General features: G+C 38.2%; 1 protein-coding gene across 1 annotated transcript; it reads left to right on the top strand.

Annotated features, from left to right (window-relative positions):
* The first annotated feature begins 9,137 nt into the window (after positions 1–9,137).
* tmem54b (transmembrane protein 54b) lies at positions 9,138–25,533 on the top strand. The gene is made up of 6 exons (XM_056233945.1): positions 9,138–9,223; positions 15,668–15,861; positions 16,281–16,340; positions 17,377–17,571; positions 24,770–24,916; positions 25,213–25,533. The coding sequence occupies exons 1-6, from the start codon at positions 9,211–9,213 to the stop codon at positions 25,426–25,428; spliced, it is 825 nt and encodes a 274-aa protein (XP_056089920.1). The 5' UTR covers positions 9,138–9,210; the 3' UTR covers positions 25,429–25,533.
* The last annotated feature ends 1,533 nt before the right edge of the window (positions 25,534–27,066 follow it).

Raw genomic sequence — 27,066 nt, forward strand, 5'->3', positions numbered from 1 at the left:
AACTAATTTAGATCTAATGTAAAGTATATTAGTCTGAACCTTCACCACATTTCTCACAAAACATGTGAAAATGATCTTTCCAGACAGAGACAGAAATTTCCACATAAGATTTGCACCTTTCTAAGCATAACCTTTGGCCAGAGTTAGCACCTCTTCTTTTGTGTGTGTGGCCTTCAGCTGTCATTTCACTAGGCCTACTGTTTTTCACCGACAGTACTATATAGTAGGGAGATATGCATGCAACTGATTTTTAAGTAATCCATAAAGTTTAAAAAAAATAAGTATTATTGACAAAAATATATCCAAAAATACTGTGTTGATTCAAAATTGCATATCAATACAGGTCAATTTGACCCGCTTTATGCATTCTTGTGGTATATACAAACATATTTGTTTCCCCATCCTATTACCAAGAAATACAGTATGAAAATGACATTGATGAGGGTCAGAAACAAGTTTTGTAAAGAATTCATGGAATGTCAAATAAATACCTTTTTTGATAAATATTTCAAAAATCACAGTATGCTGGGTCAATTTGCATTCCCTTTATGCATTCTAGGTAACTGTAACATGACCATTTTCATTTTTTGAGTGTTTCAAAAGGTGCTGCATAACAGGAGTGATACAACAAGTTTAAACAGACATGTCATTCGTAATAAACCGCAATAGGGTGCATGGTATGAAAATGAAAAGCCCTGTCCTCAGGAGACACATGCAGCCTATAGAAAAATCCATCTCAGCTGTATAACTGGTGATCACCAGCCTGGTGTGCATCTTGATGCCCCTCTGGAAGATGCTGTATCTCATTTTGAAAGGCTGATAGGAGTGAGGTACACAGACGTAAACGGATGATCCATCTAGCAACTCTGGCCTGCAAAGACAATCAAGATAATATCCAGGAGACAATAATATTAGAGTATAGTCTGCTGACCATCCTCCCTTGGATGATTTTAGTGCTGCTGGCTATCTCCTGAACTGGACTTCCTTTCTTCTCCAAATTAACATGCAACAAATGCAAATCAAAAAGACGAACCAGAATTTCTTTAGAATACGGTTCCTTCGTTAATGAATAACTATAAGAACCAATGAGTAACACAATATTAACAATCCAATCTAGTAACTATTATTAACTAACAAGAAACTCTGATTAACGAACTAGTAAGTAATAGCGCATAGATGAAAGTGGTACTTCATACTTCTATGGGAATTACTAATTATTTGGATCCGTATTCCAAAGTGAAGATCATGGGAACTAACTAGTAATGACTAAAGTGTTACTACATGATCTAGTCATGATTTGTGCAACCAAACACAAAAGCCATTTCAAGCGTTTGAGATTTTTGGTGAACTTTATTAGAACTTTAGTATACTTTTAGAAAATTTCTTTAAAAGGATGTAGTAACACTTGAGTTATTACTAGTTTGTTCCCAGCAGTTACTAATGAAAAGCCAATAAAGTGTAGAATCTTCTCACTCACAAGATATGCACACACACACACACACACACACACACACACACACACACACACACACACACACACACACACACACACACACACACACACACACACACACACACACACACACACACACACAGAGAGAGAGAGCTAGGAGACATAGGCCTACATAAAAACATATTTTTTTGGGAGGTATATTAAATAATAAAATAACTGTATATGGTATTTGGGTGGCTGATGACTCAATACGTTCCAGACAGTACTCACCATGACTCTAGTGATTCAATGCCAGTCCAGAGGAATGCCGGAAAATTGGCCACAGGACAAGTAAGGTCCCGACAACTGCATTTAAAAATCCATTTCTTTAAAATTATTCAGTTGATAAATAGACAGCATAGGCCAATTATTAACAGCTTTCCCAAATCATAAGTCTGCTATGCTATTACAAATTGAGAATGTACCTTGTGTATTGTTTACAGTAGCAGTTAAAATGTTAATGTAGTGCTAGTCATTTGTCCTGCATTAGTTTTGCATGAATTATGAACATTTTCAGTAGTTCTCTGGGAAGCATTAAAAAATAGTAGTTATTGATTAGTTAATAGTGAAGTATACCACTTTAATCTGTGCGCTATTACTTACTAATTCGTTAATCAGTGTTTCTTTTTAGTTAATAGTAGTTACTAGATTGTTAATAAACTTTTTCAGTAGTTCTCTGGGAAGCATTAAAAAAAATAGTTGTTATTGATTAGTTAATAGTGAACTACCACTTTCATCTGTGCGCTATTATTTAATACTTACTAGTTCGTTAATCAGAGTTTCTTGTTAGTTAATAATAGATTGTTAATATTGTGTTACTCATTGGTTCTTAGTTATTCATTAACGAAGGAACCGTATTCTAAAGTGTTACCAAATACAGTCATATATCAGAAATGAATGGCAAAAGGACATCACAAAGAACAGCTTAAAATGAAACACCTTTTTTCTTTAGATTTCAATTTAATATTCTTCATTTATTTTTCTTTTTTTAAATTGGCCACAGAAAATAGAAAACAGCCCTTATACTGTATGTCAGAAGAAACATTACTAGATCAATGCAAGACAGTTATTATACGGTTTCTGATGTGACGTGAAATACCACTTTGTAGACTGTACTGAAAACCCAGACTCTTAAATGGGTACTTCAACTCTGGCAAAATGGGATTTCAATAAAACTGGGCTGCCTATACAGTAGAAAGGCACTTTAAAAAAAAAAAATTGGTGTTAAGTGACTAGAGAAAACAGAGAAAAAAGGCTGCATATTGTGACTGCTCTTAAAAATTCATCTGCAGTAACTTTTTTTGTTTGTATAATAAATGTAGGCCTATTTGTGTTATTAGAATGTATTTGCATGTAGCCTACATCAAAAAGTAATGTGATTACGTAATGTAAATACTTGTAAATTGTAATACATTACTTTACTCGTTATATCAAAAAAGTAATCTGATTACGTAATACATGATGTATGCTTTAGGTTACTTGTTACCAGAGGCGGACAGAGTACAGAGCTTTGTTACTTGAGTAAAAGTACAGATACCCCTTGCTAAATTTTACTCAAGTACAAGTAAAAGTACTACATTCAGATGTCTACTTAAGTAAAAGTACTAAAGTACTTGTTTTTAAAAGTACTTGAGTATCAAGAGTACAAGAGTAAATTTTCTAAATATTGCATTACTAATCTACTGCCACAGTGCTTACATTTATGCACAGAAACGTCCTACATGGAGTTATGAAAAATGTTAATGTTAATACCTTGGAGAATGTAAAAGGAATTGAAAGTAAAATCAAGTCATTTTCATCTTTTTACCATGTTGCTTTATTTAATTAAATTAAATTTTTGGGGGGTCCCATCTTAAATGCGGGGACAACACACACACACACACACCACATGTAAGGGTGGCGCTGCCAATAAAGCACCTAAAAGCTGTCACAAAGAACCGGCAAAAGGAATGATTATGAATATGTAAAATATAGCAAGGAGATATTTTAATTGTTTATTAATAAACACTTGTTAATAAACAAGTGTTTTCTTTGTCAGTGTCGGCTAAGATGAAGTTGACGATGCTGACTCGCGATCTTCAGTAGTGAACGCGCCAGAGAGAAATGCACATTTCATACGGATTACATAAGCAGAGAGCAGTCTGTAGTCTGTTTTCTTTCGTTTTGAATTTTTCTGTTTAAAAGTAGACATGTCTGTGAGAGGCAAGTAGGCTACCTTATACACTGAGTTTCGGTTCATTTATGAGACGAGATCCAGTTCACGTGCCGGCGCCTCCGTTTCTTATCTATCGTCTGCTATTTACTTCTTATTTATTAAACCCAGGCAATTGGTTGATGAAACATTGATTAAAATTAAGATACAATTAATGCAAAACGAAATTCAGGTTAAAGAAAGGTTTTGTGTTTTCTGTTTGATGTCTCTGTGAAAGTTTTAAAGCATTTTTTATGCCGCTTTCAGAGCGCTCACGTCCGTAACGGAGAACACGTCCATAACATTGTTTTTTCCTCATAAATGCAAACCCGAAAAATAAAATAAAACAAAATTAATATTTTATGTACTGTGGAGACTGAGCGCCAACCCTTCTTCATTCGCTGGGTAGTAGCCTACTTTGGTTTGCGCAGTGTAATTCACATAATCAGTAAAAATATATTTTGCCTCCTAAAGTTTTTTTTTTAAGAAATCAGAAATCCCTCGTGGCTACGCCACTGCCACATCTGTGTTAAACACACCACATACTCAAGAACATCAAACCAAATGCTTGGCTTACATTAATGTGTAATATAAAATCTGACCATGGAGTTGACTTTGGCGGAAAGCTGGAAGTGATTGCTGATAGGCTGTCCCAATCAGTGGCGCCTGCACAATCCAATCACGTTTGAGAGGGAAACAACAAATTGAGGGTTTCCAAGATTTTTCTTTTTCTTTTTACTTTTTTTTTTTTTTACTCGGGTACTCACGGTTATGGATAGAAATGTATTGGAGTAAAGAGTACAATATTTGCCTCTCAAATGTACTTGAGTAAAGTCATAAATACTCCCCAAAAATGATACTCGAGTAAAGTACAGATCCCTCAAAATTGTACTTAAGTACTGTACTCAAGTAAATGTACTCCGTTACTGTCCGGCTCTGCTTGTTACATGAAAAAAGTAATCTGATTATGTAAAACTCGTATTTTTCCACAATCTGAAAACATTAATAGATCAATGTATTTCAGTCTGAATATTCTCAGAGAGGAGAGATAGGTGTCCATCTTAAACATAATCAGACTGATCAGCTAATAAGGGTAATTTCAATTCAATTCAAATTTATTTGTATATAGTGCCTTTCACAATACACATTGTTTCAAAGCAGCTTTACAGAAAGTGCATTTCAGAAATGTACATTGAAAAAATACAGTTAATCATTTAGGGCATAACATATCGCCGGCGTCGAGTCGTCTCCTCACAGGCGTTTAGTCGTCTCATCGCAGGTGTTGGGGCATCTGAAGTCTCCGTGAGAGGCTGGATACAAGCTGGAGCTGACAAACGCTATTTACCTCGGGACTAGCTTCCCGAGATAACAGCAGAAAAGCAGATGGGAAATAATTAGCATAGCTGCTGTTCATAGAATTGATGCATTCGATCTGATTCAACAGTGGTATAAAAGGTAAGCATTATGTGAATGCTTGGCCAAAGAGATGCGTCGTCTTTAATCTAGTTTTAAACTGGGACAGCGAGTCTGAGCCTCGAACAATATCAGGAAGGCTATTCCAGAGTTTAGGAGCTAAATGCGAGAACACCCTCCCTCCCTCCTTTAGTGGACTTAGATATCCATAGGAATGACCAGAAGCTTCGAATTTAGTGATCTTAAAGAACGCGATGGATTGTACATTGTAAGGCGATAGAAGGTCCATTAAATACACAGGAGCTAAACCATTTAGGGCTTTATAGGTCAGTAGAAGTACTTTGTAATTGATACGGAACTTGATAGGTAACCAGTGTAGAGATGATAAAATTGGTGTTATATGATCATATTTTCTTGACCTAGTAAGTACTCTAGCAGCAGCATTTTGCACGAACTGTAGCTTGTTTATTGAGTACAGTCTATAAATCGTCTATAAATCAACATACTCTTTCTACAGAGTAGCCTACCTTCGACGGTTAATCTCGTCCTCATGTTCTGATATTAAAGACACGCAAAATTACTTAGGCCTGTATGAAGTTCTTCATCTAGCCTACAGGTTGAACGGGAATAAACTCGTTTGCGTTTGGAATATTTTGCGGGTTTTTTTGTATATATTTTATGGTTTTTACAGGATTTTAAATAATTCATTTTTTTATTCATTGGTTTGTTAAAAAACATGATAAATACACACAATATTGCTGTGTCATTACTGCATATGGGCCTATGTTTAATATCTTCAGTTAAAACCAAAATAGCATACTGTCCACTCAAGTGGACTTCTGAAAATCTCTTAAATGTAAATAATTTCAAATCTCGTTTTTCATGATTTAAGAGCAATAAAAACACACAGCGAAAAAAATCCTGACTGAAGTTGTCAATAATTTTGTTTTAATTCATTTTTTATTTTGATTAAATTTCGAGAAGCCAGTGAAGAGTCTTTGGAGATGGTACGATGGGGATCTAAAGGACACAGTTCGGGTGGGAGAAGTTAGACGACAAGCAGTGGAAGGGTTGAAGAGCATAAACAGCTGTGCTCTACCTGGCAAACTAAAACTCTGGTGCTTTCAGTTTGGTCTACTGCCGAGGTTGCTGTGGCCACTGACCGTGTACGAGGTTTCTTTGACAACAGTGGATAAGCTGGAAGCGTTGGTAAGTTCATACATCAGGAAATGGTTGGGAGTTCCACGCTGCCTCAGCAGAGTAGGACTTTATAGTAAAGGAATATTGCAGCTGCCAGTCTCTGCTTTAACCGAGGAGTTCAAGTGTGCCAAGGTCAGTCTGGAAATTACCTTAGTAGAGTCACGCGACAAATGTGTAAGGGAGGCAGCCCCTGTGTTAAAAACTGGTAGAAAGTGGTCAGCAAAGAAATCTGTAGTAGAGGCAAAGGCTGCCCTTCAAATTAGGGATATCGTGGGACAGGTACAGCATGGAAGAGGGGGTTTTGGGCTCAGTTTAGCTCCTCCTAAATGGCACAAGGCAGGCCCAGCTCAAAGGAGGAAGCTGGTAGTCAACGAGGTGCGACAGCAGGAGGAGAGGATGAGGTGTATAAAGGCCATTTCACAGGCCAAGCAGGGAGAGTGGATGAGATGGGAGAGTGTGGAACAACGTAAGATGGGCTGGCAAGACCTTTGGTCAATGGAAGAGAGTAGGATCAGTTTCCTTATTAGGTCAACATATGATGTTCTCCCATCACCGCAGAACCTAAACCTCTGGGTAGGAGAGGATCCCTCTTGTCCTTTGTGTTCATCACCTGCCACATTAAGGCACATTTTGACAGGATGTAAGGTGGCTCTTAGCCAAGGTCGGTTTACTTGGCGCCATGACCAAGTACTGCGATGTTTGGCTTTAGCATTAGAAGGCAAGCGTAACATGACCAATAAGTTGCCACCTGTTCTAGCAAAACATTACACGCAGAAGACAATATTCCTCCGCCCAGGCGAGCAACCACCAAGAAAAGGTGTTAACACCAATTCTCGCCCAGGACAACTGGAAGCTGCTAGGGACTGGAAGATGCTGGCTGATCTTGACCAACGGCTTATTTTTCCACCTGAGATTGCCACCACTAACCTACGACCAGATATTGTTTTGTGGTCTGGATCAGCACGCATTGTTCAACTGATAGAGTTAACAGTGCCATGGGAGGATGCGGTAGATGAGGCATATGAGAGGAAGAAACTGCGGTATGCTCATCTGGCCACTGAAGCAGAACAGCGAGGATGGAGAGTCCAGGTTTATCCAGTGGAAGTGGGTTGTCGAGGTTTTGTGGCACACTCTACAACCCGGTTCCTCAGAGACGTCGGATTCAGTGGCCAAGAGTTGCGTCGCACAGTAAAGAACTTATCTGAAGCAGCAGAAAGGAGCAGCAACTGGCTGTGGTTGAGACGGAAAGATTCTAGCTGGCTGTGTACAGGCCGCCACGCTACGGTTTCGTAGAGTTCTTTAAAACTTGAAGAGTCTGTTGGTTTGTTTGTATACGTTCCTGTGGATATTGCGTGAATGACGGGTGGTTGGGTAGATATTGTGTTTTGCGGTAGGTGGTAAGCCATACGGAACCGTTGTCCACTGAAACTGCATATTAACGCACCAGTGGGGCTCGACAGCCTTAGTCAACGGGTTGGCGCGTATGGTTGGGTCGCGGAGAGATTGTGATATTGTGGTTAGGTCTCAGCAGCAGGAGGGATGTAGAGGTCAGTAAGCTGGGCTGAGTTGAGTGGGGGACGGAGGGGGTGACTCTGGGACGCCAGAGTCACTGTCGAGCCCTCTTGAGGTGTCGTGGGCTAGTCGACGAAACACTGAGGACGGAAGGTGCCCACTTGAAGACCCTAGAGATGTCCCCTACTCGGTTCAATCCAGACGGTTGTCGTGCTGGTCCTGTAGTTGCAGCCGTCGCGTGCGCTAACGCGCCAAGTACACTGCTGCCGTTAACGCCGGACAGAAGGGGAGTCACACTACCTTATGGAAAGAAGCGTAAATGGATGGAGAAGCATAGTTTACTGTAAAGCTACGTCTTAGTTTTGCTTATCTTGGCGAAAGCCGAGTACAAATCAGCATGAAGTTTTAACATCTACTCTCGTGTAATGGAAATCATGAATTAAACAGAAGTTGTAAACTTTATCTCTAATTGAAATAACCCATTAAACATAAAAGTATTATGATATCATTTAACATCTTTCTCGTTAAATAGAAACCTTTTGGCATAAAGTGTTCTCTAAAATTGAGACAATAACCATAATGTTATATATGGAACCCCAAGAGTGCATGGTGAATATCAGTCAGTAGCTAGCAGTTAAATATGAGCATGTTGAAACCATTAAAATAATGAAAAAACAATTATAACAGGAATTATAGTATTCTTAAAAATCTTATTTTAGATATAAATATTTTAAGACATTCTGATCTGATCCATTTACCGGTAATACATTGGTGTGGTGGTGTATTATTTGCTAATGATGCCCGCGTGCGGTATACCGTGTGAAAAGAGAGCCGAAGTACTGCCGCTAGAACAGAGAGGGCGCTACACGATCTGTGATGGGCTCATATGCTCAGCCTGTTTTTCAAGGCTCAGGTCCTCTTACTCTAGTATAGTCTACCTGCACCGTATGATATGTCATAACTTTGACATGCCCCGCATTTAAAATAAAATTCTAATTGATTCAAAATCATGCCTTCATTAGGCCTAAAAGCCCAGTATTTAATCAAGTATTCAAACATGTTCTCCGACAGAAAACGTTTTACTGACAGAACTATTTCTTGCAGTTCTCTTCCCCTTTGTGTTTGTGTCCCTCTTGTGGAGAGAACATAATTTATGCAATTATACATTGCATTAAAGACACTCTGAATCCAGTTGCTGGAATATTTTTCAGAATATCAGAACATTTAACAAATGATTTATAAATTTACCAGCCTCAAAGGCTGACCTGTAAGGGAATATCCGGGGCACATTCCTGCATGCACACAAACACATGTGTGATCAGGACAGTACTCCTCTCTCCTGGAATATATACAGAAGTGTCATGACCTAACAGAGGACTTAAACTATTGAGGAAATTGTTCAATGGGTAATTCAGGTGAGTTACTGAGACAACCAAACTAAATGTTCATAAATGATTTTTGTTGAAGTTGACGGCTGATTTTCGTTCTGTTTGCAATACTGAGAAAAGCCATGATTAATATTTGTTGTCATTATGTAAAAAAACACTTCATATATCAGAAATATAATGCTTTATAGAAGTTTTGTTTATGGTTGTACCAAGCAAATGACAGTCTGCAGGACATATTACTTAGGAAATTATGTTAAAATGTATCTTTGTAGCATTTCCCCATCACTATCGCAAACTTTTTTTCATTTCCCAAAAGTCCAACGAGCCATTTTCTGTTGAGTTTGCTGTGCTAAGTGTACAAAGTGTGTAATGATTAACTGAGGTGACATCTCTCCTGCAGCCCAAACTCTGTCCTCAGGGAAGCCTTTGTGTTTGCTGTGAAGTAATGTCCACCCACACTGCTCCGCTCCACTTCCACACTGCTCCGCTCCACTTCTAATCTTTCCTTCAGCTTTCACAGTCCTTCCCAGAGCACACCAGCAGAATATCTGTAACGCTTGTCAGCACAGCCACGTGAAATAAAATACGACCCTTGTCTCCTCTCCGAGTCTTAACTTAGTGTTTATGTAGTTGAGAGGAAGGTACTGGAGGCAGTAAATTCATTGAATGACAGTAAAGTCAGCACAGAGCTCTTGGCTACATTTGGTATCCCATCAGCTCTCTCTCTCTCTCTCTCTCTCTCTCTCTCTCTCTCTCTCTCTCTCTCTCTCTCTCTCTCTCTCTCGGGAATTCTGGGAGTTTGCACGTGCGAGAGTGGTGGGGGTGAAGACTGAGTGGTGGTTTTTCACCTATATTTCTTTTCTTTTTTTAAAAAAAAATTCCCCATTTCATCTTGTTTCTGCATGGTTTGGTAAGTGTTTATTTGTTATTGTTGCTGTTAAGGCGGAGGGATGGCGTCTCAGGCTGAGGCGCTGTCCTTACGCAATGGATTCAGGTGTGTGCCTCCTGATGGGGTAATGGTGGAGGATGTGCTTGTTGCGACAGGGGAAGCGGTAGGCCATGAAAATATTTCTTCTGCCTCTCGTATGAATAAGGCTGTTGTAGTTTTTTTGACAGTACAGAATCTTGTCAATCAGATAATCGAAAATGGCCTTATTATTAATGATGATTTAGTTCAAGTCACTCCACTCTATGCAGCTTCTTCCAGAATCACGATTTCAAATGTGCCACCGTATATAACTAATGAAGCGTTGGAGCGCGAGCTAGTTCGCTTCGGAAAAATTGTTAGTCCATTTAAAACGATCTCTCTAGGATGTAAACATCCGGCTCTAAAACACGTGATGTCGTTCAGGAGAAATGTCAACATGGTTTTGGATTCTCCGGAGCGAACGCTGGATATATCTTTTCGTGTTAAACATGAGGGGAAAACATATATGGTTTACGCAACAACGGGTAATATGAAGTGTTTTGAATGCGGTGACGTTGGGCACAAACGACATGCGTGCCCACATAAAGAACGCGAAGTTGAAGGCAATGTTTTGGGATCAGAGATTGATGTTACTTCTCAACGAGTGCCTACCCAAGGAGTTCGGGCTGAGATTGAAGATCCTCCTGAGGTAGGAGTTTTAGAAATAAGTGTAACTGCTCCCGAGAATATTCAAACAAATAGCGAAGTGAGAACAACCGTGACCGAGTCTGATCCTAGTGATATTGCGATTGTTAACATGAACGGAGAAAGTGCTGAAACACTGAATGTTGAAAATGTCTTGCTTTCTGTACCAAGTACGAGCGGTATACAGGCTAGGTTTTGCAAGCGTGTTGAGGAGATAGAGCAGGTGGAGTTGAGCTGCAACAAAGAATCCAATAAGAGTGGCATGGATGAAACTTTGTTAGATGAGAATACATCTATACATGATGTTGACTTAAGTTCACAGGGAGATTCTATGTGCAGTGGTGAGTTGGACTCTCAAGAGTTCTCACAAGATGATTCCTCATTGTATACTTTAGAGGAGATTAATGCTTTTCTGGATGACACTTTTGGGAAGCAAGTAAATGTGATAGATTTTTTTCCAGATATTGAGAAGTTTGAGAAATCCGTTTCAGTACATCAAAAAAATGTGAGTCTTGAGAGCTTAAGCGAAAAGAAAAGGTTTCGTTTGAAGAAACATGTAACGGCAATTAGAAAATATAGAAATGTGGAAAAAAAGAGAACGTTAAAGGCTTTGTTTTAGTTAACCATTCCATGCATCACATGGTGTCTCTTTTCTTAATGCTGCTTTTATCTGTCTTTTTCCTTTCCCTCTTAAACCTACATATGGATGCTTTAAGAGTAGGCTCTCTTAATATAAATGGGGGGAGGGATATGCACAAACGTGCATTAGTATCTGAAATAATAGAGCAGAAAAAATTGCATGTTATTTATCTTCAAGAGACACATAGTGATGTAGGAAATGAAGTTGAGTGGGGATTGTGGTGGAAAGGGCAGTATAAATTAAGCCATAAAACAAATTTGAGTGCAGGAGTGGCAATTTTCTTTTCACCTGATTTAAAAGTTACTGTTTTGAGTACAGAAGAACCAATGAATGGCCGTCTTCTTGTTGTTAAAGCTGACATTGATGGGGACATTTTTTATTTTATCAATGTGTATGCACCAAATATAGGGTTTGAAAGATTAATGTTTTTTGGTGTGTTAAGCAATGTTTTTAAAAAATGCTTTAATGATGGAAATGTCATAGTTGGGGGAGATTGGAATTGTACGGAGAATTTTTCTGTTGATCGAAATACTGAGGAACCCCATATTCAGTCTTCATCTTGTTTATCAAGGTCAATAAGGGCAGCTGATCTTTTGGACATATGGAGGGTCAAACACCCTAATGTGAGGCAATATACATGGGTTAAGATGAATAATAATAGAGTTACTGCTGCTCGTTTGGACAGATTTTATGTATCCAAGCAGTTGAGTAGTCAAATTATGAATTGTTCCATCACACCAATGGGTTTTACAGACCATCATTTGGTTTCGATTGTAATAAGTAAATCTCAGACCTCAAATAAGTCTTCTTTTTGGCATTTTAATATTAGATTGCTTCAAGATAAAGAATTTTGTAGGTATTTTGAAATTTTTTGGCAACAGTGGAAAATGAAAAAAAGTAGTTTTGAAAATCTAAGACAGTGGTGGGACATAGGAAAGGTGAATATAAAAATGTTCTGTTTACAATACACTGCCAATTCTACTAATGTGTTAAAAGAAACAATTGAGTCAGTTGAAAATGAAATATCATCAATAGAATCAGAATTAATTAATAGATATGATCCTAGTTTAAGTAGTAAGTTACAGAGGAAAAAAATGGAGTTGGGATCTTATTTAAATGAGAGAGTAAAAGGGGCCTTGGTAAGGTCTCGTTTTATTTCTGTTGCAGACATGGATGCACCAAGTACATATTTTTTTAATTTGGAGCGTAAAGCGGCAAAGCACAAACAGATGGCCTGTTTACGTCTTCCTGATGGAAGGATGACGTATGATAAAAAAGATATGCGTCGTCACGCTGTGGATTTTTATTCAAACCTTTACACTGCTGAGCATTGTGATGCAAACTGTTCTGCACAACTGTTTCAAGATTTACCTCAAATAGACTCTGACTCAAAGACTGATTTGGATATAGATATATCCTATCAAGAAATAACTGCTGCCTTGGGCCAACTCAATTCAGGAAAATCTCCAGGCATTGACGGTTTGCAACCTGAATTTTATAGACATTTTTGGCATTGCTTTGGACGGGATCTTTTTGAAGTTTTTTGTGTATGTAACAAGGATGATATGTTGCCTGTGTCCTGTCAACGGGCTGTTTTGTCATTGTTGCCGAAGAAGGGGGATTTGTCTCTTTTGAAGAATTGGAGACCAGTCGCCCTATTGACTACTGAATACAAGATTTTATCCAAATGCCTTTCAAACAGGCTTAAAAAGTACCTCCATCTAATAGTACACAGTGATCAAACATATTGTGTTCCAGAAAGGACAATATCGGACAATTTGTTTTTGATACGGGATGTTTTGGACATTTGCAGAGTTTCTAAAACAGAAATGGGTTTAATCTCCCTGGACCAAGAAAAAGCGTTCGATCGTGTCGACCACAACTATCTCTTTAATGTATTGAATGTATTTGGGTTTGGGGAAGGATTTTTAAAATGGGTGAAATTGTTGTATGCAGGGGCTTCTTGTATTGTTAAGGTAGGAGGTGGACTGAGCCGTCCAATTTCTGTAACAAGGGGCATAAGACAGGGGTGCCCTTTATCAGGGCAGCTATATAGTATAGCAATTGAACCTTTACTTTGCAAATTACGAGATAAAATGTCTGGCTTACATATACCTGTTATTTTTAAGACATCAAGAACAGTTTTAAGTGCTTATGCTGATGATATTACCGTATTTGTTAAAAATACTCAAGATGTTAAGGTTTTGTCTGATGCACTTTGTGTTTATGAGAAGGCTTCAACAGCCAAGGTGAACTGGGATAAAAGTGAAGCCCTCTGGGTAGGGCAAGGCATTTCAGAGAACCTCCCATCATTGCCTAGAGATCTCAAATGGAAATTAGAAGGTTTTAAGATATTAGGTATTTTTTTTGGTTCTAATGAGTTTCAAAAATTAAATTGGGAGGGCGTAGAGGAAAAAGTGTGCACACGATTGTCTAGGTGGAAATGGTTGCTACCCCAGTTGTCCTACAGGGGAAGAGTTTTGGTGGCCAATAATTTGGTGGCATCCACTCTGTGGCATAAATTCAATGTACTGCAACCACCAGCGGGTCTAGTTAAAGCGATTCAGAGGCACTTGGTGAACTTTTTCTGGTCTGGATACCATTGGGTTCGTTCTGCTGCACTGTATCTTCCTATACAAGAAGGGGGACAGGGCCTGGTGGATCTCAAGGCAAGACTAATGACTTTTCGTTTACAAACCGCTCAAAGACTGCTATACAACAGCAATTTTTCTTGGATGGACACTGCAATAGCCCTTTTGCGGAGGGTAGGCGGAATGGGCCTCGATAAACATTTATTTCTTATGGATTTACAAGAGTCTGAGCTGGTAGACCTTACCCCATATTATAAATCTATGCTTGAAGCTTGGAAAGTTTTTACTGTGTCAAGATCACCTGATGTGTCAGCTGGGCCTTGGCTGTTGGAGGAACCTTTGTTTTTTAACCCTCTTCTCTCTTCAAGACTTTTGTCATCTGCATGCTTACGTTCACGGTTGCTGGCTGCTGGATATATGAAGTTGGGCCATGTATTGAGTAGCAGTGTGGAAGCTATAAGCCAAAGGACTGAAGTGAAATCTGCAAGAGTGATACAGCAGTTCATTGCAGAAGTACGAGGGGCATTAGGAGAGGAGTACAGAGACTTTCTGGACAACACAAAGGTGATTCATGAGTGGACAGAAGGGCATGATTATGTATTTCCCTCACTCATAGTAAAGGCTGCTGTGGAGAATTGGGAAGAGGATGATCACTGTTTGTTGACTTTCAAAACCCCCGTTTTGGATTGTTTCGAGTCAACTGGGAAGAAGGCCTTGTACTTGACCTGTTTAAAAGTGTCAAATGCCAATTTATTGACTGGTGTTTTTTCTACAAAATGGATGGACTTTCTTGGACTTGACTCTTCCCCTAAAGGCTGCTGGCGTGCTCTGTACAAATGTCCAATTAATAAGCGGACAGGTGATCTCCAGTGGAGAATTGTACATGGAGCGATAGCTACGAACAGACATGTGGCGCATCTTAATCCTAGTGTTGGGGTGGGTTGTCCTTTTTGTTCAGAGGTAGAATCAGTGTTCCATTTATTTGTGCAGTGCTTACGTTTAGGGGATCTTTTTACCCTTTTAAGCAATTGGTTTTTATGTTTAGATGAGGATTTTTCTTTCAAATTGTTTGTTTATGGTCCTAGGTATTCCGTTCAAAGGAAAAGGACTTTGGTTTTAATAAATTTTTTATCAGGCACTGCAAAATTAGTAATTTGGAAAACAAGAAAAAACAAACTTCTAGGGCAGGATGCAATAAATGTGGTTCCTATGTTTTTGGGGCTTGTGGCAGCTAGACTAAAAGTAGAGTTTGCGTACTACAAGTTGGTGGATTGTTTACCAAAGTTTGTAGAAATCTGGTGTGTTAATGAGGTATTGTGTACTTTATGTGAGAGAAATGAATTGGTGTTGACTTTTTAAAATGTACATGGGTATATAAAAAAAAAAAAAAAAAAAAAAAAAAAAAACTTTTGTTGGATGAAGTGTGAATAATCCAAGACTAAATTGTTACAATAAAGGTGTATTAAAATTCAAAATTCTCTCTCTCTCTCTCTCTCTCTCTCTCTCTCTCTCTCTCTCTCTCTCTCTCTCTCTCTCTCTCTCTCTCTCTCTCTCTCTCTCTCTCTCTCTCTCTCTCTCTCTCTCTCTCTCTCTCTCTCTCTCTCTCTCTCTCTCTCTCTCTCTCTCAGGGGTGTGTTGTGGCAGTCTGGAGGAGCAGAAGGGGCTGATGAAGATGGGCCTTAGTATGGTGTTGGTAGGGCATGTGAATTTCCTGCTGGGCGCTCTGGTCCATGGTGTGGTGCTGAGACACTTCAGCCTCCAGCGGGGACAGGCCATGGAAAGCGCCATCTCTAACGTCATAGCCCTGACAGCGGGCCTGCTGGTGAGGCACAACATAACTGTAAAAAGGGCAATTTGATCTTATCAACCAGAGGAATATTATGTCCTGCCTTTTGCATAATGCATGACAAGCCATTTGTTAGAGTATATTTAACTAGTAAAATAACAGGTGTAGTTTATCAACATGATCCAATAATGTTTGACAGCTGTCCAAACACTTTCTGTTGTAATCTAATGATTTTTCATTAAAAACCTAACAAACTCCTTTTTGTGAAATATCTTGCTTGAAATATGTCCTTGTGGTATTTTTTCTTTCCAATAAATTTCAAATTGTTTTCATTGTGTGTATTTAGAGTGATGCCATTCATTTATTTTGATGTGTGGCTGTTTTCTAAATATTTGCATTCAAATATTTTGGGGGCTGAGAAGAAATCATAATAATGTGCTGTTCTATTTATCTAGGGTGTCGTTACCGGGATATTGACTATTGTTCTGTCCAAAAATGAGAAGAACAGGGTACTGGTAAGTAAGAACTTCTCGTGCACAAATTATGTGTCTCAGTTATAACTGTAATTTACATTTTGTAATTAAAACCCACACATATTCTCTTGTAATCTCTTAAAAGACTAAATCTATGAAACCTCAGGTCACTTCATATTTCACTTCATAATCAAAGGAAAGAAGTCTATTGAGTTCATTAGTGGTTTTTGATTATATTGTGGACATTATTTACAAGACAATTAAGCTAATTTCCACCTCATATTCACATAAAAGTATGAGAATAATAACAAAAATTATCTTTCTCATAACGCTAATGCATAATTGTGACAATGGTGTGTAATTATATAATTTAAATTGTAAATTATTATTATTATATTTCACCATAAATCATTTGAGTCTAATGGGAGTTACAATATACCTAAATATGCTCAGACATAATGAAATTTGAGGGGAAATGTGCTTAATTGTCAATAGGCTATTTAATATTATTTGACATAAAAAAATAAGCTTAAATTCTTAACGTGAAATTTAATTGATTGTTTTCTTCGTTTGATTTTGGGGTTAAATTTGACATTGAATATTATATTTGCATAAGATTCACCCTCTCATCATGTTCTAATAGACCTGTTCTTTAGATAAAAAGAAATTTGTCTTCTGTAAATACATTTTTTTTCTTCCGCTGTTGGTCCACAATGACTGCACAAATACCTGAGGAGCTTCGAAAAAGTTTTTTCAGGAAAGAAAGAGAACAAACCCATGGAAAGTCTTGCCATTGATTTATGTTTGTGCTTTCTCTGTCAGTTTTCTCTGTATGTTTTTTTCTCCCTCTTTCTTCTTTCTGCGTCAGTGACACACACCTGCTTCCTCTCTCATTCATCAGGGCTTGTGTCGAGCTCACTAGCGTTTGATCACTGGCTTGTCAGAGAGCTTGCATGTGCCTTCAAAGCTCAGAATGTACAAAACCCCTGTGATATAAGAAAAGCCTGCAAGGAAAATCCTTTGGCACTTGAGTTTAATTGTTCTTTGCTACTGTTAAAACTTCTCTCTTGTGTTGTAGACCTTGTCACTGCTCATGTTAAGTACTGTAGCTGGTTTGGTGGCTGCCGCCTCAGTCACCGGTCTGACAGTGTCCTTGGTAAAGACCGTAATTCAGGGGGACAAGGGACTACTCGTTTACTGTGGCTACAGTGATGACGGCAGGAGTCATCTTACCATCGCCAATGAGTGTCCTTTTGACCCCACTCGTATTTTTGTAAGTACCAAAGGAGAAATGAGAGAACATGTTGAATGGCTGTTTTTGAAGAAATATGTGCAGTTCAAAGTTGCAAATAGGTTTCTGGTTCACCAGTAATTATTTTCTGGGTGCTTAAATATTGAAACTTCTACATTAAAGGTCCACTATGTAACTTTTTTTTTTTGTTCAAAAATTAACTAATTGTAAATAATGAGATATTATCAATCCTACTTCCAAAACGTGTTTTTGTCTTACACTGATTTACTAATAGTAAGCCTATTATAAGTGTTTATTTTAGACCGGTTGGGATGGTTTTCGCAGGAAATTGCGTACATATGTCACTCACATTTGCGTGAACAAGAAAGGTTGACATGGAGCACGCCAAATCTCGAACCTCTGAGGAATCATCCGTTTTATAAAATTTTAAAAAAGCAGAACAGAGGAAAGTCTGCGGGCAAAAAAGGGAACACGACAGAGCTTGTAATAAAACCAGAATCAACATTGGCTTGGCTTTTCAGAGATGCGAACTGAGGGATTGAAATGTAAAAGCGATATGAAGATGGTGTTTTTATTACTCAACAGGTGAGTAAGGTATTTTATTGAACAGGTAAATTGCCATACTATAACAGAGTTTATTATCTATTGTGAAGGGTCATATTCATCCACACAGTCACGCAGAGCCAAAGCACAACTAAAATATGTTTTTCCGCACTGCATGCAGTTTTGTTTTTTAACTGCTAGAGGACCAAAAGTTACATAGTGTGCCTTTAACTTTTATAATGGCTAAATTTGCTTTTAATTGCCAATGTTGATGTCAGTATTAAACTGCTGCTTTTCTGACGCAGTATTCTTACATTGGATTTCATCATATTGTGCTAATTAACTTAAAAATCATAAACGTGCACAATTATAGTTGTAGAAATAACCTTTTCTTCTGTCATAATCCATGTTTTTAGACAAGATATTTAATTGTGCACATTGGATCTGATCTTTTTGTTCGCAATGAGACTCTCATTAAAAGTGCTTAATTTGTTCCTCATTAAAAAGTTGTACAGATAGAGAAATGAATAGTAATGTGAATTTTCAAAATGATGTAGTCTTCATATCAATGGCCTAATTAGAGCTGAGATCACATAAACAGCCAAAAAGTACTTGTTTTATCTCAGTAACCCCACCGTTATTGGACATTTTAATTAATGGAATCAACTAATTATGGCAAAGTGTAAATAACCCATTTCAATGGCGTTGTTGTAAACTTTTGCTTTTGCATGATGCTGCATCCACATAGATGTCAAGGTGATAGACTGTATATGAGCCAGTATACAACATAAAATGTATGATATGTACAGTATGGTATGTGGTGAGTATACAGTATTATTTACAAAAAGAGGTTAAGAATGTTGGTAATTTTGTAGATGTTAAGGTGTTTTTTAATTGGATGTTGATAAAAATCTAGTATTTTTTATGTAATTACTAAGCCTATTTGCTCATTATTCACAAAGTTAATGGTTTGAAAAAAAGCCTGTTTGACTAATTAAAAACTGACATTCAAATATATTTGGGATAAAAACTTTTAAGATACAATATTTTTCTGTATTTTTTCTTTCTTTCTACCCTGACGTGTTTGATTATGTACACTTGTACAATCTCATTTAAAAAAAAAAGGGAAATAATGAAAAAGTATAATGAACCGTAGACTTCAGCAAAGTTGGGGTTGCAAAATTGTTCAGAAAAGGAGCCCACAATAAAGAAAGTGCACTGGGTGATTGTGACCAGTCCACTTTCTTTAGCCTATTGTTTCTTTATTTATTGTTTCTTTATTGTGCACTTTCTTTACAGTATAGCCTAACACATGCACTCGCAATAGTAAATGAAGGTTAATTCTCTCTCTCTCTCTCTCTCTCTCTCTCTCTCTCTCTCTCTCTCTCTCTCTCTCTCTCTCTCTCTATCTCTCTATCTCTCTGTGCGCATGTGCGGAGTGTTCGGGAGGAGTGTTTGAGTGAGTTTCAAACTTTTTCCTTTTTCCTCTTTATAGATTAAGGTACATATTGTTATATTGTAAGGTACCTTTCATTTTGCCGACTTTGTCGGTAAAAGAGTGCAGCAATGGGGTCGAATTCTGATGGATTTGCTTCTTTGGCCGTACGCCACGGGTGCAAATGTTCATCAGACGAGACTGTCAGTGGAAGATCAACGCATTCTCATCCTTTGGCGTCATATAGGTGACGCCATATGACATTTCGTCGAAAGCTTACGCACATGGCATCCTTTAGCGTCAATATAACACGCACTGTTATGGGTAGGTTTAGGTCTGGGGTAGGGTACGGTTATGACGCCTTGGGATCTGCGTCTCATATTGAAGCTAAACGATGCCATGTGCGTCGGATTTAGACGAGCGTCACCTGTATGACCTTGGGTTCTGCGTCTCATATTGATGCTAGAGGATGCCATGTGCGTAAGATTTCGAGGAAATGTCTAAAGCGTCACATGTATGACAATCGTGTAACGGAACAGGTGAATACCGCTGGGGATAACAATAAGTTAACATTGCAGAAAGTACTTCTACTGATAATGTACAGCCAGATGAAACTGCAGTTGTGTCTAATAGTGGAGAGGGTGGTGTGTTTACACAAGATTGTCCCACTGAAGATAAGGACAGAGGCTCTGTCATCATTAGTAGCCTACACATGAACGTGACAATGCTCAAGTTGTTGAGGAGCTCATTGCTTCAGGGGAAGTTAGTGATGCAAAATACCCAGAAAAGCAAAGTGAACTTGAATACTTGCTTGTGTAAAGCAGCAGCCTGTTACAGGGTTATATAGATCTGTTGTCACAGAGAACTGATGACTTATCTGAGAATGATTCTGAAAGCAAATGTCCAGATACTGGAGAAGAACACGATACCAATTCACAAGGAAATTCTGTGGGAAATTATCTTACACCCCATTTAAAACCTCCTTTTTACACAGTTCAAGAGTTGAGCAATTTCCTAGACCCTACTAAAAATCAGAGAAAACCCAAACTGGAAAAACACTTTCCTGATTTAGAACTTTTCGTGGAGTCTGGTGCCATTGCTATGCGAAAGGCGACCTTGGAGGAACTAGATCAACCAAAACGCTACAGGCTTAAAAAACTTAGCACGGTTAGCACGGTTAGAAAAAGTCTAAATTCGCGTTTGAAAAAATATTGATATGAAAAGTGTGAAAAGGCAGATGTGGGTTGTTTTATACCGCTTTATTATCTTTGACATGTTTTTATTTATATTGGGTCTCTAAATATTAATGGTTGTTGTAGTACAGTAAAAAGAAAGGATCTTTTCAATTATTTAATTCTTAAAAAGGCTGATGTGATCTTACTTCAGGAAACGCACACAGATTTGCAGAACCAGTCACAGTGGTTTAGTGATTGGAAGGGTAATGTTCTTCTGAGCCATGGCACAAATGTGAGTGCAGGGGTAGCGATTTTGTTTTCACCACGGGTTGGTGGTATTTTAAAGAGTTTTGAGATAATACCAGGAAGAATATTACGAGTAGATGTTACTTTAGGTGACACGTTTTTTTCTCTGTTTAATGTGTATAATCCAAATGATGGCCGGGAGCGTATCACTTTTTTTGAAAAACTATCAGATGCAGTATCGCACTGTCCCCGGGTAATATTGTTATACTGGGGGGTGATTTTAATTGCACTGTAAATCAGCAATTGGATCGAAATCATAATGAACCACATCCTCCTTCAGCTAAGATTCTGAAAAGTGTAATTGATTATTATAATTTTGTCGACTGCATTTCCTGGGCTTAGACAGTACACTTGATTGAAAGTGACCTCAAATAATATGTCTGGAGCTAGACTTGATCGTTTTTATACTGAATTATGTAATAGGGGAAGGTTTTTTAGGAATTCTATTTCGCCCACTTTTCTCTCAGACCATCATTATATTTCTATGGCTATTTCTGTTGAGACCACTAAATCTTATAATTCACTTTGGCACTTTGATAACGGGTTACTTCAGGATCACTGCTTTGTCCACTCTTTTCACCTCTTTTGGGATTCTTGGAGAGAGGAGAGAGTAAATTTCCCATCTTTAAGTCAATGGTGGGACGTCGGCAAGGTGCAGATAAAAATCTTTTGTCAGCAGTTTACTGCACTTACCAGGGGTGCCCTAGTGGAGAAAATGAAAGCCATTGAACAAGAAATCCTTGGAGAAAGCAGTCACAGTGCCACAGGAAGGATCCATCTCCACTGACTATTTTGAACGAAAGAAATTTCTTTTACGCAGCTTAGCAGAAGAACAAGGAAAAACTGCCCTTTTAAGGGCAAAGTTCACCCGCTTAAATAATATGGATTGTCCTACTGCTTTTTTCTTCGGACTTGAAAAAAAGCCAAGGGCGTATAAGCATCTTCATCAACTGAAGCATCCAGATGGAAGAATATTAACAACACAAACTGAAATGAATGCTTTTGCTATATCTTTTTATGAAGATTTATATCGTTCAGAGCCATGTAATGGAGTAGAAGCTGATGTTCTTCTGAGTGACTTGCCTCGATTATCTAACAGGGACAAGATGGATCTTGAGAGCCCTTTGACAATGGCTGAACTTTCGAGAGCTGTCCAGGAGTTGAATCCTGGAATCGGCCAGGACATATATGATGTTTTGGCGGAAAGCATTGAAAGAGAGACCCTTCCTCTAAGCTGTCGGAGAGCGGTTTTAACTTTGATCCCTAAAAAAGGAGACCTTGGTTGCTTAAAGAACTGGCGCCCCATCTCCCTGCTGTGCGTTGATCTAAAACTCTTTTCAAAAGCTTTAACAAACAGATTGAAGAACTGCATAGAAACTGTTATTCACAACGATCAGTCTTACTGTATTCCTAACCGAACAATGACAACCTTTTTTTGGTTAGAGATATTATTTCAGTGGCAAAAAGGCATAACCTGGACATTGGTCTACTCTCTTTGGACCAAGAAAAAGCCTTTAATAGAGTGGACCACTCTTATTTATTTAAGACTCTTGAGGCTTTTGACTTTGGTCATCATTTTGTGTCTTTTATTAAGCTCATGTACAGTGATATTTATAGCATGTTAAGAGTGAATGGAACATTAACAAGACCCTTTTCAGTGACAAGAGGTGTCCTCTATCAGGTTTACTCTACGCTATTTCTATTGAGCCTTTTTATGTTGAGAAAAAGATTATGCGGTATTGGTGTTCCTGGTTGCCCCAAAGTTCCCCAAGTAAAACTTCTAGCATATGCAGATGATGTAACTCTTATAATTAGAAACTCAAGTGATATTGAAAATATTATTTCATGTTTGAATATTTTTCAGGAAGCTACCCCTGCACGCATAAATTGGGAAAAATGTGCTTCTTTGTTAATGGGAGATTGGCATAGTTCAGGACCTCCTAATTTGCCAAATCATTGTCAATGGGGACAGGATGGTTTAAAAGTTCTTGGCATTTATTTGCAAGTGGTTGACCGGGTTATTGGTAAAATCCAAAAGTGGAAGTGGATTCTCCCACAGCTTTCATATAGAGGGAGATGCCTGGTGATTAATAATCTGGCCGCTTCAGTGCTGTGGCATAAGGTTACAGTGTTAGATCCCCCTAAATAACTGCTTTTCAAGGTTCAAAAGGCATTTGTTGATTTCTTTTGGAATGGCCATCATTGGCTTTCTCCTGGAGTGCTGTATCTTCCCGTTGCAGAGGGAGGTCAAGGCCTTATACACGTTGAATCCAAAATTGCAGCAATGAGACTACAAACATTACAAAAACTGCTGTACTGCTCTGATGGTGTGCCATGGATTGATTATTGTTTGTATATTCTTAAAGAACTTGGAGGAACAGATCTTGACAAAGAGCTGTTCTTAACTGAGAAGCCTTGTGTTGAAAATGTGTGTTGTCCCCTTTTCAAGTTCTATGAATCAATTGTTCAATCATGGAGTTTGTTAAAATTTTCAAGAGTGGGTGATGAAAATTATGGATGTGCAGAACCTTTGTTTTTCAACCCTTTTTTTCAATTACAGGTTCTGTAATTGAAATGTTTTTGAATGCTGGAATAACTAGAGTTATAGATCTGCTTTACATAACAAGAGGTCAGTGGAGAACGGCTCAGTCACTTGCTGACCAGGTCGGGATGAGGTCAGTAAGAATAGTGGAAGGAAGGCGTAGTTAAGAGCTTCAAGGCTTGTTTCCCCCCAGTATTCACATCATTTGTAGATTCTGCTTTAAATAATGGCTTGTTGTCAAAGACTTTTCCAGCATTAAAAGTTGTCCCTAATTTTTTTTGGGAAATCGAAGAGAATACTAAGGTTCTTTTGTTAAAGGGGTTTGAATTTTTGGATTTCCAAAGTATGGGGAAGAATACTGTTTATTATGTTTGTGCTAAATCGGCACACTTTGGACAGTTGAAGGAAAGGATAGATACTAAATGGAGGACGTACCTATCAGTGCCCAGAGATGTGGATCCCTCATGGAGGCTGTTGTACAAGCCTCCTATTCCAAAAAAATGTGGAGATCTAGAGTGGAGAATACTCCACAGTGTGTTGGCTACAAACAACTTTGTTTCTAAATTGAGTGAAGTGGTTTTACCTGAATGTTCTTTCTGTAAGGCTTCCGATACTGTATTTCATTTATTCTGTGAGTGTTCAAGGCTGGTTCCACTTTTTGTACTTTTGGAAAAACTAAGTATGAAATTGGGTTTTTCTTTTACAAAGGCCCTTTTTATTTTTGGCTGCAAGTATAAACAGTCATGGCGCGAACAGTGTGTGCTTGCCAATTTTTTAATGGGCCAAGCCAATTTAGCAATCCTGAAAACACATCAATGTAAAAATGCTGCTCAAGATGTTGATTTGTTGTTTCTTTTTAAATCATTGGTAGAATTTAGGGTTGCTATTGAAATTTGCATATTACAAACAAACTGATAATGTACCTTTTTTTACAATGAGGTGGGGCGTGAGAGATGCTTTAGTGACAATTAGTGAGTTTGGAAATTTGGTTTTTAATTGGTGAAATTACCAATTAAACTTTATATTTTATTATTATTGTACATTGTATGTATGTATGTGTGTATATAGGCCTATATATGTTTTTTTTTTATGTGTGTTGTTTTGTATATTAGCTCTGTAATGTTCTGGAAAATGGGGTAAATTAAAAGGGTTTTAAAAGTCAATTCTCTCTCTCTCTCTCTCTCTCTCTCTCTCTCTCTCTCTCTCTCTCTCTCTCAGAGCACCACGATAGTCCTGTGGATCCCATTGATACTAATGAGTGCAGTGGAGATGGTGTTCTCATGCCGCTTATTTAAGGTCTCCATCTCCTCCCTCGGTCAGCCCTGGTGCCTCCGCAAACAACATTTACAAGATAAGAGCAGATTGGTATGTGTTGGCCCGCCTGGCCAAATCTGCACTGATCCTCAAGAGAGATCAAATTTGCCTTATTAAAAATAATCAGCGCTTTCGCGTAGGTGGACTCATCCTTTAAGTTTCCAGTAGGGCCTACATCTGACAACTCATGCGGTCCTCCTAATAGATGCTTAAGAGAATACTAACACATGTGTGACTGACGCGTACATGACCCCCTGTATGCGCGGGTATACGTGTGTGTGTGTGTGTGTGTTCGGCGACTCAACTGCAGTCCTACTGTAAAGCGGTATCACTGTGTTCTTTTTCAGATGAAAACCCCGGGAGCGCCCGAGCCCCGCTACGCAGCTTCATCCAGTCGTTGTGAAGGAGACGAGGAGAGGAGGTTGCCCGTTAGACCCCCAAAGCTGTACAAGTCACCCTGCAACTCTCACCCACACCGCTCCGCGTCGTCCGGGTACCGCCAACACCCCTCCGCATCCCCGTTCAACCGGGCGGCGCTGGAACGGTCTAGCATCTGGATATGATTTTGAACCGGACCATTGCTCTGGCCTCATTCGGGGATCAAGGGCAATTTAAACTCTTTCGAAGACAGACGAATGTTACATGATTGTAGTAGCTATATCGCATCTAATGTTTTTCACTCATGGATCATCTCTTTTCGTGTGTTGTCTCAATACAATATAGCCTATATTTAATAGTGTCTGGTTTATGGTGTCTAGAGACTAGAAAGATTTTTTTTTAAAGTGAGTGTGTCAGATTTTGCATACTTTGGAGGGTCATATAGCTAATAGGCCTTAAAAGCTGAAATCATTACACTGTTAAAAAATGTATGATCAATGTTATGACAACATGTTTTTACATTGCTTTAACTCATCAAAATAAATTAAACAATTTTTTTTTAATTATAAGTTATACAAGATTCAACTCATTTTTAAAGTCAGTTTAGTGTAGGCTAATTTAAGTTAATTGTTGATTGTACTTAAATTTAAGGCAGCAACAGTTTTTACAATGCACTGTAAAAAAAGAACCTGAAGTTTACGGTAAAAAAAAAACAAGCAGCTGTGGTTGCCACAAATTTACCGTAAAAATAAGGTAGTTAAAGATTTAACATTTTTTACAGTGAAAAAACAACAACATTTCATTAACTAATATCATGTTACTAATATCAACCTTCTGAAGTACTAATATCTGTTGTTTTGTATCTTTGTTATACACTGACAAACACCAAAAACAAGTGGTGATGAGAAAGTAACATGATGAATCAAAGCTCATCACAAGCAGCTTTTCTACAAGCTGAAAAAGTATATATAAAAGGTGCACAACGTCATTCACACAAACACAAAATACCATCATGGTAACACACACATGACACTGAAGTAATGCAATAAACATTAATTTAACAACATTAGATGTAACGTAAAACCATAATGTACATAACTGATAAAAAAAAAACTAAGAAGAAACATAGTTATTTCAATGAAAATACATCAAATGTGAAGCGGCATGCAGGGAATTCTGGGAATGTCAATTTACGGTTTTCACTGTAAATTATACAATGACTTGTTATTTTTCACTTCCAAAAACTTACTGTTAACCAAATAACAGGTTTTACCATAGCAGTCTTTTACCATTAAAATCACAACGTTTTTTTGTTGTTGTTTTTTTTTACAGTGAAAGTGTGTTTGTGTGTGTTCATAGAGGAATAAATTATGAAGTGTCATGCAAATATATATATCGCTTTTCTACTTAAATTACAAACATTTCAATTTCATTTTAAGTTCCTTACATTCCTATTCACATTAAATTTTGCATTCTGTTTGCTACTGACAAACCAAATTCAGGAATCGTATTGGAATTTTAAAGGCGTTCTAAATTCAACTCTGAATGGCGCACACTCCCTTTGCACTTTGTGATCACATGACCAGGTTGACCAATAAGTTCCTAACATTAACTGCAGGTCAGCGTTGCGTAAGAATCACTCTCAGGCGACATTCTAAACACAGAAGTATATTTTTCAACGTCAGTAAAAGGGGACAATCATTATGTCCTCGCATGAGGTTTTCATGCAACATAATAGAGGAAAGTTGCCATAGAGGGTGCAGCATCAAATATGGCCTCGGTACAAATATGGAAGCAACATGGAAGCTACACATGTATTGAGA

Source organism: Rhinichthys klamathensis, unplaced genomic scaffold, assembly GCF_029890125.1.
Source record: "Rhinichthys klamathensis goyatoka isolate OS25496 unplaced genomic scaffold, OSU_Roscu_1.1 h1tg000384l_1, whole genome shotgun sequence".
Lineage (NCBI taxonomy): Eukaryota > Metazoa > Chordata > Actinopteri > Cypriniformes > Leuciscidae > Rhinichthys > Rhinichthys klamathensis.

Bases quoted from the DNA above. Each gene is read 5' to 3' on its own strand.
- tmem54b (XM_056233945.1), top strand. The intron at 16,341-17,376 runs GTAAGTAAGAAC...CTTGTGTTGTAG, and splicing joins ATGAGAAGAACAGGGTACTG to ACCTTGTCACTGCTCATGTT. The intron at 24,917-25,212 runs GTATGTGTTGGC...GTTCTTTTTCAG, and splicing joins TACAAGATAAGAGCAGATTG to ATGAAAACCCCGGGAGCGCC.